A 19,261-nucleotide genomic window follows, 5' to 3' on the forward strand; every position below is an offset into this window, starting at 1 on the left:
AGGCTAATTAGCGAACGAATATGAATCATCAAAGCGTTTTTAATAAAGAAATGAATAATCATGATGAGCAAAGGATGGTTTGGAATGAACAGAGTGGGGACCATGATGTTTATCAAATTCATCATCATCATCATCATGAGGATATTAATCGTGTAGAGGCATCTATATCGGACCGGTCTAATTGGATTCCTTGGTCTAAAGTGTTATACGATGAAGATGATCATCATGACTCACATCATCATCACGCATCAGAAGAGGATGACGACTTTGAAAGTGAAGATTTTGTTTTTTCAAAAGTATTAATCGCTTTCTCCAGATATGAAAGACATTACTTTAGCTTTCTCGACAAGAAGATTGAATACTTTCATAGAGTATGGAACCAAAGTTTAGGTGACATCAAAAAACATATTACTGTTTCGGAAGCATTACCAGACCAATTCGATAAATTTATGGCTATGAAGATGGCCATTAGAAATAATTATGAAAACTTAATATTGAAAATTATTGAGTCACATACCTCACAGTTTTTGGAGAGCGAAGTTAATGATGATCTTCAACAATTTTCGGATCTTAGCGGGCGTCAAGATGCACAATTTTATCGAGTTTATAGTTTAAAACCCCGAATAATGGAAGTCAACGTTCCTTCATACATGTATAGGACTGAAGACATCGCCATGTTGTTGAACTCCGAAGATTACGACAAGGTGACATCAACTATTAAACAGTTTGTAAGAGATTGGAGCAAGGAAGGACAAACTGAGCGACAAAATAGCTATCATCTCATTCTAAATGAGATAGAAAGACTTTTACCTCTTCATGGGTGCGTCAACAAGTACAAAGTCCTAACACCAGGCGCAGGACTTGGAAGATTAACGTGGGAGATTGCTCGTGCTGGCTACTATAGCCAGGGAAATGAATTTTCATTCCACATGCTTCTTGCGAGTGCCTTTATTTTGAATCATCCCTATAGGGAGGTTGTTTCAGAGGAGAATGAAGGAAGTGTAAATTTTGAACAGTTTGAGATTTTCCCATTTGTCACGCATATGAGTGACTTGTTCTCAAGAACCGATCAACTATGCTCATTTAAGGTACCAGATGTGAACCCAGGAAAGTTACTTCCGGATAGCGTTGAATTTTCTATGGTTGCTGGTGATTTTGTAGATGTTTACAAAAAAGAGAGTGAGAGAGAATTTTGGGATTGTATTGCTACTTGCTTTTTTATTGACACGGCAGCCAATATTTTTGATTACTTAAATACTATTTATCACTCTTTAAAAGATGGGGGATACTGGATCAATTTAGGGCCATTGTTGTGGCATTATAATGAAATGGGAGAAAATAGATTTTCCATAGAGATTACTTATGAAGAGTTGAAACAAGTTGCACAAAAGATGGGATTTGAGTTTATTTATGAAAACACTAATGTGGAAAATACTTACATTTCTTCGTTTGGAAATGAGAGACACTCTTCTATGAGGAGAACAATATATCATTGCGTGCTTTTTTCTGCCAGAAAAATTCCACGATAATTGTTGTTGTCTGATAATGGGCTATGACCACTTGTGGTTGGATTCATTGCCTTCCATGGACAACTCTTGTTTTTCTTTTGTGGTCCATACCTCACCTTTAAGACAAAGTGAGCTTTATGCATGACCTCAAAAAGATTGAGTGCATAGGGAAATAAACACGTACCTGTCGAAGGAACTTCATTTTGACAAAAAAATTATGGAACCAAAAAATTCAACCAGTTGAGTGATTGAGGTTTATTGGATTGGCTGCTCTGCTTTCAGACAAGCAGGTATGACTGTTTCAAAGCCGTCACATTGAGATCGTGCATAATCATAAGGTGTGTTGCCATTGGCATCTTTAGCATTGATATCTTCATGATATTCATTAACCAAAAGCGGGATCAAATTCCATCTCTTGCAATCGCTACACGCCAAATGCAATGCAGTGAGATTACTTCCTTTCGCTTTTTGGTTCAGTATAAGTGGTTGCTTCTTGATCATTTTCACAATGCACTCATCAGAAATACTTGTCGAAGTCATAGCCAACAGCAACACTGGAACTGATGTAATTTCCAATAAATCTTCAGGTAGTATATAATCCATTAAATAATCAACGACAAAGGTTGGCATTTGCAAAAACAATAGGTGATGAAATAAATTAAATTGTTGAATACGATGATATTTTTTGACCTCAAAGTTCTTGAATAACTGATCAATGTCTTTCACAAATCCTCTTAAGGAAGAAAATGCAGGTAGAAATGTTCCAATCATCAAGTTTCCAAGAATATTTAACAGCAATTCTCTAAATTTTTCGACTGTGAGGATAAGTTGTCCAGTCATTAATCTCTCTTTGAGAAAAATATTAATAACTTGTTCTGCAAGCTCCGAAGGTAACAGTGGAATGGTATCAAATATATTGTTCATAATATCATGCCCGTATTGAATACAAGACAATGCAAAATCTGACGGACATAGCTTTCCAAAGCTACAATTCGAATATCGATTATTCAGGTAGAGAGCATATTGTACAAGTGGTAAATAGGTGGAATTTGTTTGTATATCATTATTTAGGGCCCAATTAAAGTGTTCCAATGAATGTCTCTTCAAAACAACGTGTAACATATCTTTCTTTTCCAATAATGATCTTTCACTTTCAATAAATATTGCTCTCAACAAACTGGATCCATCGACCTGACAAGGTTCAATATTAGCATATGTTTGCATCATCCTCTCCAATGAAGAAGCGTTGATGTTGTCAATATGTAGTTCAAAGGCGCGCTCTGGTTGTTTTAGAATAGTGAAGCGAGAGGTATCAAAACCCTCAATATATAGCTTTCTTAATCTTTCACACACAAGGAGCATTTTCTCTAAACCATCATGACTGATGTAGCCTCTATTAAGATTAACAATTTTCAAAGTTTCAATGTTTGGCAAACGGCATTTCTGTTCCCATAATTGTGCGAAAATTGTGTGAATACTTCTTGGATAGTACACCAATAATGTCAAATTCTTTAGACCTTTCAAATCTTGTAACAGAATTTCAACGAATTGTATGTTGTGACCTGTTAAGGGAACAATTAACGTGTGAATAAAATGATTCTCTCGATGATGATGTCTTTGAAATACATCTCCAAAATAATTAGGAGAATAAACATTTCTATACAGGTCGATTGTGTTGCGAAATATCGATAACATCTTGGTGATATTTGCATGGATACGATTTTCATGTTTTCTTAAAATAGGCTTTTCAACAGTTCCGATTTCAAAATGAGTGGTCAAAGTGACAAACTCTTTTTCAAATTCACGATTCTCACATTGTAAAATATCAAACATCAACTCATCTTCATTGAGCTTGTTTTCTGAGGATTCTTCATATTCTTCTTCATATTCTTCATCACTTTGAAAGGAAGAGGCATATTCAATGGCTGTTGTGTCTGCTTCTTTTAATGCACTGGCCACTGATTCGTAAGAAATAAATCCTTTTTCAATACTTCCAAGAGTCATTAATTCTTGATGTGCTCCTATCAAGCTTAATATCATGAAATGCTTGTTGAAAGTCACGAAATCTGAAAGATCCAATCCTTCACTTGAAATTCGTGTGGCAATAATATTTTCTAAAACTTGTTTGACATCTTGACAAATGATACGATGTTTAAAATAACTGAGCCACCATGGATCGATGACTTCCAGTTGTTTGGGATCCAAAATGGATGAATAAATATTGTAAGATTTTGTAACCATGCTCTTGGTAGATACAAAGCAAATAATGTAGGCTTTTGCATCCATAGGAAGTTCTCGTAGTTTTTGAGAGCCCTCTTCTGGCCATTCCGTTGCGTTCTGTCCATTCGGATCACTTTGAATATGTTTTATCGGTTTTTCCGGGTCGGTCGTGTTTTTTATATCTTTCAAAATCCACAATCTTGCAAGTCGAGAACAATAACTGTAAGGCACATATCTTGAGAGTAAATCAAAATGTTTTGATTGATCATTTCTTTCAATCCATCGATTAAATTTTTGAAAATTATTCGGATGCTCATAGATGCGAGGTCTCCAAGTTAGAGAATATCTTCCACCACGAGATCGTACCATTTTTTTGTAAGAACAAGAATTTCTAGAGTTGGTTCAACACTGACCGATTGTAGCCTAAAGGTGAAACAGAGTTCCTTATTTGAAAATCTTTCATCAACTGTTTCATTCATCACTCACAATCTTGAGAAAAAATGAAAGAGAACAAGCAAGAGGAGGAAGTTTCAAGACCATCAGGCGTGGAGATTTTGGAGGAGGATCAGAGCTTGCCTGTTGCTGTCGATCCACAAACCACAAAATCATCATCATGGCGTCGGAAAAAAGACACGAATGCACTACTGGCACTTCTGGATTGGTACAAATACTTGTTGGATCGTTACCCTCCCGTGTTGGTCAAATCATTAACTGGAGCGCTTATTTCATTCCTAGCGACAGTTTCAAGTCAAAAAGCAATCAAGAGAATGCCAAAAGTAGACTGGACGAATGTTATCAATTTTACCATCACGGGTGGTGTCTGTGCAGGCTTCTCTCATTATTGGTACATTCTGTTGGATAAGATCATGGTACAACTCAAGTCCATGAAGAGTTTACGACCTATTGTTTACAATAGAACACTCGAAAGGTTTGCAATCATTCCAACCCTCATTGATCAAGCCTTCTATGCTCCCTTCATCAATGTTGTATTCATCTCAGTGTTAGCCTTTCTTGAAACCCGATCATTCTCAGTGGACAAAGCCTTAATGAACGTTAAGAGAGATTTCTGGACCACTCTCACTCGTGGATATATGCTGTGGCCAATTGCGACCATTGTTGTCTTGTCTGTGGTGCCTTCGGAACTGAGAGTCTTGTTCTTTAATATTGTTGGATTCTTTTGGAGTTTATATTTGGCCTATGCTTTGTAATTTAATCATTATTGAATCTATACTGGTGTCGTGTGTATGACAGTATGGTCATGTAAATAGATGTAAATAACGCTTTCTACGTACCTTTATTTCAACAACCCTTGATGATTCTTAATCAATCACAACAAGACAAGGATCAAACTCCCTCTCATGGCAAACTCTTGTTCATTTTACTATCTATCGAGTATTCATGAACACTCGAATCGTATCATCCCTAATATGAAGAGTTGAACAATTTTCTCAAAATTTTTTGATTCAAAAAAAATGAGCAACTTTCAACAAGGCACAAAATTACTCAACAAGTCGCAACATTTGATAAAAAGTTTTCATGTTTCTCCGTTCATATCACTCGTGTATAAGAATGAATCGGGAGAGGTGCAACAGAACAAAGTGGCCTTCTCGAATATTTCTCAACAATTTTATGTCTGCTGTGCTGATGATAAAATTAATATTATTGAGTATGCCACCGGAGAACGATTATACACCATACAAGCAGATTCAAATGTCAATTGCATCTCATTGAGCTCTGATGATAGATTTCTGGCTGTGAGTTGTAAAAGTGGTCAAGTTACAATTTATAGCATGAAACAATTGAAAGCTTTGAGAACACTTCGTGTGGGTGTTTCATCTCCGGTGATCCATTTAGCATATTCACCAGATGATACTTTCTTGGCAATGGCTCATGGAGATGGTAGTATTGATATTTACTTGACCACAGGTGATCAAGAAGAAGAGACAACAACATCTCAGCAACAAAACTTTACTAAATTATTGTTCACTATTAGAAAACATCATCAAGCTCAAATACATTTAATGAAATGGATTGATAATTTGTGGTTAGCTTCCTGTGGTTTGGATGGTGTGAAAATTGTGCAAATTGGCAATGAAGAGGACGAGAGTCGACCTTTCAAAATTATTGCCAAACTTCATGACAATAGAAATGACATCCGAGAAGTGATTTTGTTGAAAGAAGAAGAAAGCGAGTCTGAAAGTAGGCCTGTCTACCTTTTTACAGCAGGTTATGGATCTCTCTATCAATTCACTTGGACCTCAAACGCGTTTACTCTTTCAAAGACAATTCCAATCAAACACTACGTGACAAGTTTAACTGAAATCAAGACAATAGAAAAGTCATTCACACTCGTTGGTTGCACACCAGTGAAGAAAAAGAACAATTTAATTCGAGTCAAAGTGAAAAAGCCAACTGCACAAGAAAAACAATCCAACAAGAAAAAGTCAGATAATTCTGATTTAGTAGACGAAGGAGTTAAAGTTGAATATATTCCAGAAAAGTCGATCATTGGTCTTTCTCAGCTGTTCAAAATATCTGACTCTGAAATTTTTGCAGTTACCGTAGATTCTAATTTTGCAATTTTCAAACAGGTGACAAAAGATGACAACAATAACTCTAAAGTTAATTTAAAGAAAAAACTTGGCAAAAAAGAAGATGTGACAGAAATTGCCTCCTCAGGATTATTATTTGAAAAGACAGGACAACGACTAGGTTTCAACGACGATATCCTTGACATGGCACTTTTTACCTCACGAAACATGTTAGCGGTTGCCACTAACTCTGAAAACATTATTCTGATGAATGTGAAGGATGCGAACCAAGATCCATTCGAAATTGTTGGTCACACTGAAATGGTTCTTTCTATGGACCGCTCCAAAGACAAAGAACAACGGTACTTGGTGACAGGTTCTAAGGACAAAACAGTTCGAGTTTGGGATGTTTCCAAGTATGGAAATACCAATGGTGATGATTTTGTCACTCCTGTCGCTGTAGGTACAAGTCACTTGAGTGGTGTGACAGCTGTTTGTGTATCAAATCACAAACGAAAAGTGAATGACTCTGATGTGGAGGACTTTTCTATATTCTCTGCTTCTGATGATGGTGTTGTCAAAAAGTGGCAACTCTCCAATTGCAATTTGTTAGGAACCACTGCAGAATGTCACAAGAAAACAGTCAGTGAAATTGCAATTTCTCCAGATGATTCTTTAATTGCCACAGCAAGTGCCGACAAGACTGCCAAAGTTTTGGATGCTAATGATTTAAAGGTTGTTTTTGAATTTCCGCACAAGAGAGCAGTTTGGTGTGTTAAATTTTCTCCTGTTGACAAAGTATTAGCCACTGGCTGTAGCGATAATAATATCAGAATTTGGTCCTTAAAAACAGGAAATTGTGTTAAAGTTTTGGAAGGACATGACACTTCAGTGTTGAAAATGCAATTTTTGAATAATGGTTCACAATTGATTTCTGCAGATGCCAATGGCGTTGTTCGACTTTGGGTCATTAAGACTGGAGAGTGTATCAAAGTGTTTGGTGATGCTCACAAAGATAGAATTTGGGCGATTGCAGTGGATCACAAAACCAATCAACTCATCACTGGTGGTGAAGACTCGATCATTAATATTTGGGAAGATAATACAGAAGAAATTAAGGAAGAGCAACGAAAAGAAGTGGATTTATCAGTCATTCAAGATCAAGAACTTCGAAATTTAGAAAGACAAGGAAAGATGAAAGATGTTTTGAAAAAGGCAATTGAATTGGATCGACCAAAACTCACGTACAGCACCATTGAGAAACTCATCAAGACCGATGAGAAGAAAGTTCTTGATGCTCTCATTTTGGAATTACCTAAACTTCATTTAATGCATCTATTCCAATATTGTATTGATTGGAATTCTAATTCAAAATTCTCTCAAATTGCACAACTTGTTCTCAAAACAATGTTTGATTTACTAGATCCATCCTTTGTAGATATTGCCTATGAAAAATCAGTGGATGCACTAACACTCTACAGTCAAAGACATTTGAAACGAATTTCATATTTGGAACAAAAAAGTTTCATTTTGGAACATGCCCTGAATCAAATGAATGCTCTCACGCCTCTTCACTCCACGAGTAGTAGAAACAACAACAATATTGAAACTCTTAAAGAATTATCCAAGAAGAGAAAAGAAATGAGTAATATTCACGATGGAGAACAATCAAAGAAAGTCACCAAACAACCTTTACAAATCAAGACAGTTGAAGTGGTGGATGAAGATGTGGAATTTTCTGATTATGGTGAAATGGATGATGATGCAGAGGAGGGTGATGATGAACAACAGGCAATCTCTCACGAACCATCTCTGAAAAAGGTCAAACAATAAATTGTTTATTTCTTGTCACAAGATATTACAAGGTGGTGGTGTTTAACAGGTCATCAATGATTGGCTCGAGTTTAAGAATGGCTTCTTTACCCATTGCTTCAACGGTGTAAACTTTCCAATCTTGATCGATCGATTGACTTTCTGAAATAATTTCCTTAATTTTTTGACAGATGCGTTCATTTTCTACAATGAGACATTTTTCTTGACCTGTGTGTTCATTCATGACAGAAATTTCCATTAGTTGTTGTTCTGACTTGGAATGATCACTCTCGCGAACTTGTTGGGATGGATGCTGATTCAAAGTATTATTAGGACTACTCCTTCCAATTTCTCCAATAAAAAGATATTCATGTTTTGTGAGTTTCGGAACCTGAACATTGGAATGCAATTTAAAAAGGTCCTCGTATTTCCTTCCTGTGAAAATATCAAATCCAACCAAATACTTTTTCATGACATTCTTTCCTGGTTTCGATGTTCTGAACTCGGTAATGATACATGGATGTTGTTCACGAAGGATGACAAAATCTCCAACTTGGATTTGTGTGCAACTGATTTCTTCAACAAGGACATTTGGAGACATTTTTTTAATGGTGTTGAAATGGTTCTGCAATTTGGAAAATGCATTTTCATTTAAGAAGGAGTTTTAAAAGATGTTTCCTCTAGCTCCTGAAGAACACTCCAAGAAGTCAAGAAATTGGAGGAAATTCCAAAAAAAATAAAGAGGGAGTGTCACCACTTCCCATCAATTCACACAAACAAAAAAATGTCTCAACCACCAAGAACTATTTCTCCCACACTCCGATTGGGTGTAACCTTCACCGCTCAAGTCTCCGATGGAATCATCACCTCTCTCACATCGGAAGGTGATTTTCTGTGGGGAAGAAACGGACGCTATCCCGTCAGTTATTTCCTCATGGAAGCTGCTTTGGTGAATAATGTCATTGGAAAGAGTTTTGATTCGGCACTGAGACAAGTCTTGTCTTTCATGGACAATATGATTGAACGAAGAAGAAAGTATGAGAGTAGTTTCGGTGGTGGAGATGCTCTTTATGAAACTCTTACTCAAGAATTGGAATTGGATATTAAGGAATACTTGCAGTTGAATTATCCGAGTGATTGGATTCAAAAAGCAATCATTGAGGAGATTGCAGTGCGATATATGGATATTGTAGTACATGGTCCTTTGGCGTTCATCCCTGGAGAGAATGCTCCTGAGGAAGTCATTCAAAAGCAAAAGGAATCGCTTCAATTTCTTGCTGCCATGGAAAAGATGTTATCCAATAAATAAACTGTCAACCAACGATGGGTTTATATTTAACAACATTCAATAGCCAATTAATTGGTTCTATTTTTCTGTGTCCTTGTAAGCATAAAAAGAGAACAATTAGAAATAAGCAAAGAAAAAGGTCACGACCAACAAAATGTAAACAATGACCAACGCTGATCCTTGAAAGTAATTTGTCTTTCCTTCCAAACAAACATAGTTCAGAACCAAAATGGAAAAGAAAATTGCAATCAAATTGAGTTGTGGAAACATCAAGTTGAATACACGTGACTCATTGGATCCAAATAGAATGGCACTGACTACCACGAGTACGGGCATTTGAATGAGAGCAATTTGAATGGAGGCTGTATTTCCAATCTCAAGAGCGAGAGAAATGTTATTTTGTAAGGCGAATTGGATGGCATTCACAAATTCAGCACAACTATTTTACAGAAAGTTATTGTATGATTCATCATTAATAGGGCTCTTGATCTCATCGACAATACCTACCTTGGTACAATACTTAAAAAGGTAAGTCCTGCAAACATTGGATTAATGTGAAGATAATCAAACGCAGGTTCTAAACTCGAAGTCATCACTTCGGCAACTAGTGAATAAATAATTGTGCTCACCACAAGAACGACGACACAAAACCAAATTGGCCAAACTGCACCAATTTCATTTTCTTCTTCATGATTCACAACATCTTCCTTGTTGTCTGGAACAGGTGGTCTTTCAATCAAAAATCGATGAGTCTGTTAGTTCATATGAATGATTCAGATCAACAATTGTCAGAGAAATTTAACACTTGTCATTATTCACTCAACTCTCGTTGAGAAACATACCTTGAGTGAAAAAATTAATCCAATGAGGTACGCGATAGGAAGAATGGCAGCAACGGCGTATGCAAGTGGGAGCGCTCGACCTGTATAGACCTCATCTTGCATTGGATCCTTCTCTACATAGGTACAACCTTCACAAATTAAGCCATACGTTCCATTCATTGGAGTACCATTCACACTGGTGACAATTGGAAGTTTGGCAGTTGCTAAGAGTTGAGTTTGATTTACAACCGTATTCACACAAGTTCCACATTTCAGTTCATAGTGAGTACTGAACATTTGATAAAATAATGAAGGGAGAAGAGCTGCCACAACACTAATGAGCAATAAAGCACTTGAAACACTAGCTGCATGTCTGTTGAAAAATTGTTGCTTGTACCGTATACCTCCAATGACCATTGCAAGACCAGGCACTAACAAAGCGGCCGCCAGTAAAGCGCCCGTGACAGCAGTCACAACCACGTCATGCATATTCTTCCAAAGTGCTAAAATGTAAAAAATTAATTCAATAATACTTCCACAAAATGCATTCAATACTGCTCCTATCAAAAAGTTAGTTTGGGCTGATATTGCAGCAACAGCCTTTCCAATCAAATATGCTAATGGAACTGTTGAAATTAAACAAAAAGGGAAAATCAGTAGTGAATAATTTTTCACAAATTCTTCGCCAAAAGCAAAACCAAGGACGATCGAAACTGCAGAGAAAGGTAGCATATTAAACAATATCACATTAAGTCCAAAAACGCTATGTTTGTAGTAATAAATATTGGTTGCTTGAAATGTGCAAAGTATAATCTCTGAAGACACATGAGGTGGATATTCATCATTTACATTTAACACTAAAATGTTCCTGAAAAGAATTTTGATTGCTTCCATATGAATTTTGCTTGAGGGAATTCCAACAATAGAAATCCATGTCACAACAATGCAAATAGTGTGAAACACAGTTAAAATAGGAGCAAGAAAAATTATCCAAATAATAAATGAAATAACTCCCAAACAAGTGATATCCCTCTTTTTTTTCCTAGCTTTGTTTTTTGGTGAGTTAGTGGTTTTGCTTAGTAGTGATTGACTGGTCATCAATTGTTGTTGAAATTCGTTGGTGCCTTCTCCATGACTTGGAAAAGTTGAATAATAATTCGTGTCACTCTTAATAATTTCAGTAGCTGCATTTTCCACGTCTACAGTTGTTGGTATGATCGATTGTTGCTCTCCTTCCTCTTCTGGCATTGGAGATTGATTTTCGCTATGATAAATCTTTCTATAATTTCTCATAACCTCAATATATTTACCAAAAGGATATAAATAATAAAAAGCAAAACTGAAACACTTCTTTCCATATGGTATCGTAACAATTAATACACAGCTCAATACTCCCACAAGCATGTAAATTAAAAACATCCACCAACCAATCCATAACAAGTACAAGACATTTCCAACACTCAAAAACCGACTCTTTTGCACTCCTCTCAAATTACTCTTAGAATTCCACATATACAATTGTTTCACCTTCTCACTCCGATCCTCTAATTTACGTTCTCCCAACATTCCCTTCCAAGGTTTAAATCCAAACAAGTAGTTTCCAACATTCTTATGAGAATCAATCGGGTTTGAAGCAGGCTCTAGAACAATGGTAGAATTTTGATTTTCCGTAGCGCCAGTGGTGATCATCAAGGCATCCTCTCCGTAATTGATGATTCCTTCCTCCTCCTCTTCATGATGTTCAATGAGTTTTCTCGTCGTCGTCTGAGAGAATGGAGAATGACTTTTTCGCTTCCGAACGATTGAAGCAGTAGTGGTTGGTTGAACGTGAGCATTTGAAGTTTGGATTCTTTCATCAGGATGTTCTTGTGTTGGTAGTGATGGAGATAGGAATGAACTTGTGGTTACAATGAAAGGCTCATCCACAACTTCATTCCCGACGGCATCTTTCATGGTGTAATGTTATAGTAAATTATTCAATGGAAATGCACGAATAAGAAGAAGAAGACCTGTAGAATGGGTGAGAAGAATGTGTTGTTCAAAGATGTTACCGAGATCTCTAACACTCGTTGTTGTTGCTCGCAGTAGTAGAAGCGGAATTCTGAAAACGAGAAAATGCGCGCCAATTTTGAAAATTTTTTTTCTTCAATTTTCAAGAGTTGAAACGCGTGTGTTCAAAGAAATTATAATGACGATATGCCATTCTTGGGTATTTCATTGTTTTTGTGACTATTGTCCAGGAAGTGGTTCGTACATCACTTACAATGCTGGTTGGTTAATATCATTGGTCATTCAGTAATGAATCCATTCGAATTGGATCGATAGTATTTTTTCTCCATGACAGAAGAATGTGAAAATTATTCGTAATCACCTTATTAATAATCGCACTTGGGGTAGATACCTCGCAATTAATCTCTCTTCATCGGAACACTCATTAAGGAATTCTTTTCTCTTCAATTTCAAAAATTGAGTCATTGTCTTGACTTGATTTCAACTCTTCTTCCTTAATGACAACCAACGTGTGACCATCTGCAAAAATTCCTCTCTTGAAACAGTTGGGATAGGTCCAATTCATACCAGGAACGACTTTCTTCATCCAATGCTTGAATTTTGACCTTTCAGGATCTGAGGATGTAACAGAAGAACCACTCGCCGTCGAAATGCAATCATCGTCGACCACAGCATGATTCTGCGGTGAGGAATGGTTACTCATGAGTTCCGAGTTCTCTTGATGGTGGTGCTCGAGTTCTTTCTTTTCGGTACTCGTTTTGGCAACTCCAGCAACAATGGGTGCTGTGGCCACAGTGGAAACACCTCCAAACGCTGCGGCAGCACCCATTCCTACAAGTCCAATTCCTGCCAATGCTCCAGCTGCAAGACCAAGTCCAGCAGCAACACCAGCACAAACACTCCCTACAATGGGTAATGCCTTATCCCAATTTGAAATTAAATTGTCTCTTGAAATGTCAAAAGGTCCAACTTCTATTGTGAAATGAACTCGTCCTATTCCTTCAAATATTCCTAATCTTCCAGGTGGAATGATTAACTGATGTAATGGTCCTACTTGAGATAGAATGACATTTATGGTGTGTGACGTTTTGTTGTCAATGAGAAGTGAGCCATTGAGAGTTCCGTTATGGTACAATTTTCGAACAATCAAAGGTGTGTGAATCAAGTTACAAAAATGTGGATATTTCTTTAACAAATTCGTCCAATAAATAAAATCTTGTTGATTGAAAGCGAGTAATTCTTCTTCTTCATCTGTTAAATTGTTCACATCCAAGTTATTGGAATCCGAAGAAATAAATAATTGATGATGCTCAAATGTGTCCTCTTTGTTAATCTTTTTTGATGAAAGTATTTCAATTTCATTTTCTTCTAGAAATTGATTCTCTGTAATGACATGATTTTTTGTGGTTGCATCGTTGCGATGTTTGTTTAAATGATTTTCGCACATGACTAACTGACATTCTTTACAACAATGTGACGCCAAAACCACTTGATTATTTTCATAGAGACACATATCACAAGGTGATTGAATATTTACAGCCTTCTTCCGAGAATTCAAATCGGAATATTGCAATTCTTCTTCTTCCGCACTGCTGCTCGTCATTTCGGTCGTCATGGGAACAAATTCCATCGATACCTTCTCCGTGGAGGGTGAATTTGATGTATTGATCATGGGTTCGCCGTTACTATGGTTGGTGGTGCTATTATTACTCGACGACATTCCAACCAACGGAGTGTTTGATAATAAATTGGATGAAGCTTGACCGAGAGTGGCGAAAAAATTGTTGACTGGTTTGAAAATGGACATTTTTTTACAATAATGAATGTTGTCACCGCGGCGTGTGTTGGAATGAATGGAGCTTGGAAATACACCATGTTCTAAGAACTGAAAAAAATTGGATGGTGAATTTGGATGATTCGATGATGCATTACAAATGGAGAGCTCTGCTTATTTAGAATTTTCATCTTGCTTCCTGTTCTTGGTTTTGATTTGTTTAGACTTCTTTTTTAGTTGATAAACGTACTTGTCATGGATTTCAGTTTTGATAGGTTCAGACAATCCATGAAAGTGAGACAGTTTGGAAAATTCGTCATAATGATCGACCACTTTCTTAATACAGTGATTCTTGATACCATGTTCATTGTACATATCCGCAATAATTGCTATATCCAACGCATTGTCAATAGTGATGTTCTCAATAACGATACGTTTTGCATGTTGTGAAATTTCGTTCAATTGAAATAAATGTGAACAAATGAATACTTCAATGGCAATTTCAATGGGAATATCAATTTTGTTTGTGTACAAGTATCTCAATACGCACAGGATGCCTTTCAGTGAAACTTCATTGAATTTCATTACTCCAGTGGTTGACTCTTCCATATTGGGCGCAAAAACTGCTTCAATATATGTCGATCGTGCAATAAAAAGCTTGTGAACTCGTAGTTGGTGCATAATATCGTTGGTGTGAGGGTCTAAAATTTGAATAGTGACGTCGGCGTAAAAGTTATTGTGGCACAGTTCTTCAATAATATTATCCACAGAATGTTCTACACTTTGATACAATTCAATCAAATCTTCCTCAATTTCATAAATAACAGAAGCAGAAGAATCCATATATAATTTTTTACGATTATAAATATCTGCAAATATTTCATGCTTGCGATGATCCATTCCACAAATTTCAACTATTTCTTGTAAGTAATGTTCGTACATATTGTCTGGAAAAGATATATTGTCTGTGTAGAGGAACGAAATCAATATTTGAATAGACTCTAGGTGGTAGTTGCTAATTTCAATGAGTAGTTTTCCGTCTTCTTGTGTGTTGCTTTCCTTGAAAATATTTGAAAAATAAGCGCTTCTTGCCGCTAGAACACATCGATGAACATAAAGCACCCTATTGTCTGTGAACTTTAGAACTGTGTCATAACCTTGAATGTCTCCTAGGGCTTGCTTCTCTAGTTGTACCTTTAAAAAATTGTTCATTCCGTTTGCAGTTCCAACGTCTAAGGGATGTTTAAGAGAAATGGCATAATCATTGTGTTAAACACGTGAAGGTCATTCAATAATTGATGTGGTTTCATATAATTTCCTCCGTAAATATAAACATCATTTCCAATTTGGCATTGAGCATGGTTCTCTCGTGGTAAAGGTGGATCTGAGCCATAAATTCTCTCTCTTTTTACACATGAAGGTGATACGGCAATTGTGCACTCAACAAGCTGATTTGTTAATACACCGGAATGGACATTTCTTCCTCCAAAAATCCAAACTCGATTACCATAGTAACTGTATGAATGGTTTGTCGTTTCCACTACCTCTTTTGTTTTTAGAGAAAGAGAGGTCTTTCTCCAATGTGACAACTCATTATGTGGCTCTTTAACTAGAAATTTGTCTGGATCACATAAGATAAAAGATGTGTGAAAATCGAAACAGAATAATGCATCCCCTAAAGATACTAGAATAGTGTCCTTGTTGACGGCTGGTATAAAGTTGAAAAATCGGCGGCCAAAACGCTCTTGCATTCCGTAATAGATTTCTGTAAAATTAGACCATTTCTTTACCTTTGAATCGTACGCAATAAATGTGGGATATTCTTTTCCATCCTTGACACCACTTGCATAAAATATATAGGGCATCATCGGGCAGGCTATTAAAATTGAACTATCAATACGGGCTGCATTAGCAGAGACTGTCGTTTGAGATTTCTCTTTCATAATGTCATGATTTTGAAAATCATCTGAAACATAACTAACTTTTTCAAAAGACATCTTTTCCAATTCCACATATTGCAGAGGTAATTTCCGAATCATGGTGCCACGGTTTTGAAAATTTTCAAAATGATTTTCATAAATACTATTCCACTTTCTATCCATTATTGGAGCTAGATCGTCCTTCTCTTCTACTTGCTCCTGGACTTCAATGATGATTTTTGATTCAGAAGAATGTCTCTTTCTTGATTTGGATCTTTTCAACTGGTTTTTGAAAGAGGCTTTCTTGGGAGCTGAACACCCAGAAGAAATTAATTCTTCCACATTGGTTGCTGATAAAGAAGGTCGTGATGGATCATCATCAACATCTTCATTCTCACTTTCTTCCACTGCTTCTTCTGATAAACTTCGGTACAAGGCTCTTTGCTCTTCCATACTCATAAACTCATCATTGGAACTGGCATATTCTTCATCATCGGAAGAAGAGGGTGATCCGTATAGTTCAGCCAGGAACTTGGACATTTTTCTCGTGAGTGATTGATGTTTCTTTGTTGATTGCCCATCATGAACATGACAATTCAAGGTTGAATCTCAGCAGATTGCTTCATCCAAATTTTCATGAAACCACAATGATCAGGAGATACTGAATTTCGTTAGGAACCAATCATCCAACCATCCGAAAGGATATACAAGCAACCCAACTGCAAAAAACAAAACAATCTTTCAAAAAAAGGAATGTCCAACGCTGGTTGCTGATCCTACAATGTTATTCTCTTTTTCCTTCATCTTCAATTTTTTTTAAATAAAAAAATGGCTCGAAATCAAGAGAAGGCTCAGTCCATGCTCAATCGATGGACTAATTTCCGAATCGGAAATGAATATGTAGAAAAGAAGCGACCTCCACATCCATCATTTTCTAAAACGGTGAAGGCTTGTGAGCATTGGAGAAGAAAAAGTGTTGAAGGAAATTGCTGAAAAAGTTACGATCATACAGAATGCCTCACTAGGAGAACATCGGATTCGGGATTTGAACGATGAGATTAATCGATTAATTAAAGAAAAAGCGGAATGGGAAAAACGGATTGTAGAATTAGGAGGAATTGATTACTCAAAACAAGATATTAAATTACTTGATGATAATGGTCAATTAATAGAAGTGGGAGGAGGATATAAATACTTTGGAGCGGCACGGGAGCTGCCTGGAGTCAAAGAACTATTGTTTGAAAGACAAGAAGCAGCCGAAAAACAACAGAAAACAAAGATATCTGATTTGTACAAAGATGTTGATTCTTTTTATTATGGATATGATGAGGATATTGATGATCCAAATTTGAGGATTGCTGAAGAAAAAGCGGAAGAAGAATTAAGAAAAGATTTCTACAATCGTTACTTGGAATCGACTGAATTCAAAAAGAAAAAATTTTCTGGTGAAGGAGTTCAAAATGTAACCAGAGAATTATCACAAGCAAAACCTTTTGGCGTGCTAGGAGAAGAGGATAAGAAAACGTTCATTTACAATGTTGTGGTTCCGTCACAAAAGGAAATTGAAAAGCTACTCGTTGAAAAAAGGAAAGCAGAAGTGCTCAAAGAGCTTGGAGATATTTGAAAGGTCGTATTATATGATTGCGATACCAACAAGCTCAATAAAAATCTTCTTATGAACTGTACAATTCCAGTTAGTAAGCGCTGATGTTGGAATGTGGAGGCATCGAAGAGATTAGTACGAACATATGGAAAAATAAAACGAAGGAAAAAGGTTTCAACATTATATTGAGCTCAACCTCTATATTCTAGTTATCAAATAAATATAATATAATTTCACAAGTTTAGCCACCTCCACAAGGACATTTGCTTCCGCCATTGTTTCCTCCAGTATTATTCGAAGTGTTTGAGTTACCAGTATTGCCTGTGTTAGTGTTATTATTTGTATTCGTTGGATTTCCAACATTGACAGATCCTAAATCATCATCTTTGACAATTCGTGATTGTTGTTGTTTTGATAAATATGCCTTTCCAAGACGTTGGAAAATGTCAGTGATTCCACTCGAGTTCTTCGCGCTTGTTTCGTTGAAAATTGCTCCAATACTATTTGCATATTTCTCTCCTTGAATTCGTTCAATTTCTCGAAGATTGTCCAGGTCGCTCTTGTTTCCTGTTATTGCTATTATTACGTCTTCTGGTGAATGTGGAATGAGTTCCTAAATTATTGTTGTTTTTTTTGAAAATGTGATTTTGTAACTAGCTATCAAATGACGGACTAAATACGTACTTTGTACCAATTTTTGGCATCCTCAAAAGTTTTTTGTCTCGTAATGTCATATACAATAATTACTGCATTTGCTTTACGGAAGTATAAGGGTACGAGTGCTAGTATTGTGTGAAAAGCCACAGGTGATGATGATCATCGGAAAGTTTCATTTCACAGGTCATATCGATAATTGTGTTTCAAATAATTTATCTTCTTGCTCGTCGATGAAGAAAACAGAGACTAGTTCACTTACATTTATATTGTTCTTGTCCTGCTCTATTTGGTGAAAATATTGTTGGTGAAGATAAATTAAAATCCAAACTTACGTGTCCCAAACATTGAATTTAATTTGTGTATCATTAATAGTGAGAACTTTTGATAAATAGGAGGCTCTATGTGAATTGAACCATTAAAGAAATATAAAATTTGATGATGATGATCATCGTTTCAAGTAGCAAAAGTCCATAATTTGGTCATCCGATGATGATTTGAAAATTACAAAAATGTAAGATCTTGTTCTCAATGATTCAACTTACCCGATGGTAGTTTCAATGTATTCTTGAAAATTGTCTTTCACAAATCGCATCACGGTACTTGTTTTTCCAACTCCCACTGACCCAACCAGCACAACCTTCATCTCGTGTGTTTTACCACTCAGCGACGTTGTTGATGAATCGATCATTTTTACTTTTTTGAAAGTTTTAATGCAATTCCTCACAGGGTTCTCCACATTCTTTTGGGAAGGTTAAAACATCGGCTTCTATTTGAGTGTTCTTTATAAAGTAACTGTTTATTAATTAATAGGATGCTATTAACCTTCATCACAACTTGGTAGATTAAATTTTCAAATTCCTTAAATTTCAACCATTGCAGAGTAACTATCTCTGACAGGAGAACGAGACAACGACTCGAACGATCTCTTTCGGTTCTTCCACGAGGTTATGTGAAATGATCCAAACTGTCCATCGTAAAAGTCTCGTGAAGGTAAATTCGTTGCAGAGGTAGGAGGATATTCATGTGACAACAAATCTTTCAAATCACTGGCTGAAATGCTGACATTCTTTTTTGGACGTGTCATTATTTCCACGACGACGAGGTTTCTTTGCAACAAC

The 19,261-nt window shown here is 36.4% G+C and overlaps 12 protein-coding genes across 12 annotated transcripts; 5 read left to right on the forward strand and 7 right to left on the reverse strand.

Moving 5' to 3' along the window:
- Positions 1–50: 50 nt before the first annotated feature.
- On the forward strand, positions 51–1,529 carry FDP41_010047 (uncharacterized protein; the record flags this gene model as incomplete). The annotated part of the gene is made up of 1 exon (XM_044700303.1): positions 51–1,529. One exon carries the CDS (start codon positions 51–53, stop codon positions 1,527–1,529), a length of 1,479 nt encoding a protein of 492 aa, XP_044556540.1.
- A 234-nt stretch (positions 1,530–1,763) lies between these two features.
- FDP41_010048 (uncharacterized protein) lies at positions 1,764–4,097 on the reverse strand (the record flags this gene model as incomplete). The annotated part of the gene is made up of 1 exon (XM_044700304.1): positions 1,764–4,097. The coding sequence occupies one exon, from the start codon at positions 4,095–4,097 to the stop codon at positions 1,764–1,766; it is 2,334 nt and encodes a 777-aa protein (XP_044556541.1).
- Positions 4,098–4,228: 131 nt separating this feature from the next.
- FDP41_010049 (uncharacterized protein) lies at positions 4,229–4,936 on the forward strand (the record flags this gene model as incomplete). The annotated part of the gene is made up of 1 exon (XM_044700305.1): positions 4,229–4,936. One exon carries the CDS (start codon positions 4,229–4,231, stop codon positions 4,934–4,936), a length of 708 nt encoding a protein of 235 aa, XP_044556542.1.
- A 264-nt stretch (positions 4,937–5,200) lies between these two features.
- Positions 5,201–8,092, forward strand: FDP41_010050 (uncharacterized protein; the record flags this gene model as incomplete). The annotated part of the gene is made up of 1 exon (XM_044700307.1): positions 5,201–8,092. The coding sequence occupies one exon, from the start codon at positions 5,201–5,203 to the stop codon at positions 8,090–8,092; it is 2,892 nt and encodes a 963-aa protein (XP_044556543.1).
- Positions 8,093–8,117: 25 nt separating this feature from the next.
- FDP41_010051 (uncharacterized protein) lies at positions 8,118–8,672 on the reverse strand (the record flags this gene model as incomplete). Its single annotated transcript, XM_044700308.1, has 1 exon — positions 8,118–8,672. One exon carries the CDS (start codon positions 8,670–8,672, stop codon positions 8,118–8,120), a length of 555 nt encoding a protein of 184 aa, XP_044556544.1.
- A 183-nt stretch (positions 8,673–8,855) lies between these two features.
- FDP41_010052 (uncharacterized protein) lies at positions 8,856–9,380 on the forward strand (the record flags this gene model as incomplete). The annotated part of the gene is made up of 1 exon (XM_044700309.1): positions 8,856–9,380. One exon carries the CDS (start codon positions 8,856–8,858, stop codon positions 9,378–9,380), a length of 525 nt encoding a protein of 174 aa, XP_044556545.1.
- Positions 9,381–9,476: 96 nt separating this feature from the next.
- FDP41_010053 (uncharacterized protein) lies at positions 9,477–12,133 on the reverse strand (the record flags this gene model as incomplete). Its single annotated transcript, XM_044700310.1, has 3 exons — positions 9,477–9,798; positions 9,867–10,111; positions 10,202–12,133. The coding sequence occupies 3 exons, from the start codon at positions 12,131–12,133 to the stop codon at positions 9,477–9,479; spliced, it is 2,499 nt and encodes an 832-aa protein (XP_044556546.1).
- Positions 12,134–12,614: 481 nt separating this feature from the next.
- Positions 12,615–13,997, reverse strand: FDP41_010054 (uncharacterized protein; the record flags this gene model as incomplete). Its single annotated transcript, XM_044700311.1, has 1 exon — positions 12,615–13,997. One exon carries the CDS (start codon positions 13,995–13,997, stop codon positions 12,615–12,617), a length of 1,383 nt encoding a protein of 460 aa, XP_044556547.1.
- A 141-nt stretch (positions 13,998–14,138) lies between these two features.
- FDP41_010055 (uncharacterized protein) lies at positions 14,139–15,176 on the reverse strand (the record flags this gene model as incomplete). Its single annotated transcript, XM_044700312.1, has 1 exon — positions 14,139–15,176. One exon carries the CDS (start codon positions 15,174–15,176, stop codon positions 14,139–14,141), a length of 1,038 nt encoding a protein of 345 aa, XP_044556548.1.
- Positions 15,177–15,196: 20 nt separating this feature from the next.
- FDP41_010056 (uncharacterized protein) lies at positions 15,197–16,423 on the reverse strand (the record flags this gene model as incomplete). The annotated part of the gene is made up of 1 exon (XM_044700313.1): positions 15,197–16,423. One exon carries the CDS (start codon positions 16,421–16,423, stop codon positions 15,197–15,199), a length of 1,227 nt encoding a protein of 408 aa, XP_044556549.1.
- A 288-nt stretch (positions 16,424–16,711) lies between these two features.
- FDP41_010057 (uncharacterized protein) lies at positions 16,712–17,507 on the forward strand (the record flags this gene model as incomplete). The annotated part of the gene is made up of 2 exons (XM_044700314.1): positions 16,712–16,737; positions 16,832–17,507. 2 exons carry the CDS (start codon positions 16,712–16,714, stop codon positions 17,505–17,507), a joined length of 702 nt encoding a protein of 233 aa, XP_044556550.1.
- Positions 17,508–17,727: 220 nt separating this feature from the next.
- FDP41_010058 (uncharacterized protein) lies at positions 17,728–18,831 on the reverse strand (the record flags this gene model as incomplete). The annotated part of the gene is made up of 5 exons (XM_044700315.1): positions 17,728–18,099; positions 18,171–18,268; positions 18,403–18,425; positions 18,476–18,541; positions 18,686–18,831. 5 exons carry the CDS (start codon positions 18,829–18,831, stop codon positions 17,728–17,730), a joined length of 705 nt encoding a protein of 234 aa, XP_044556551.1.
- Positions 18,832–19,261: the final 430 nt, after the last annotated feature.

The sequence above is a fragment of the Naegleria fowleri genome (genome assembly GCF_008403515.1).
Source record: "Naegleria fowleri strain ATCC 30894 chromosome Unknown tig74, whole genome shotgun sequence".
NCBI classification, from domain to species: Eukaryota; Heterolobosea; class Eutetramitea; order Acrasida; family Naegleriidae; genus Naegleria; species Naegleria fowleri.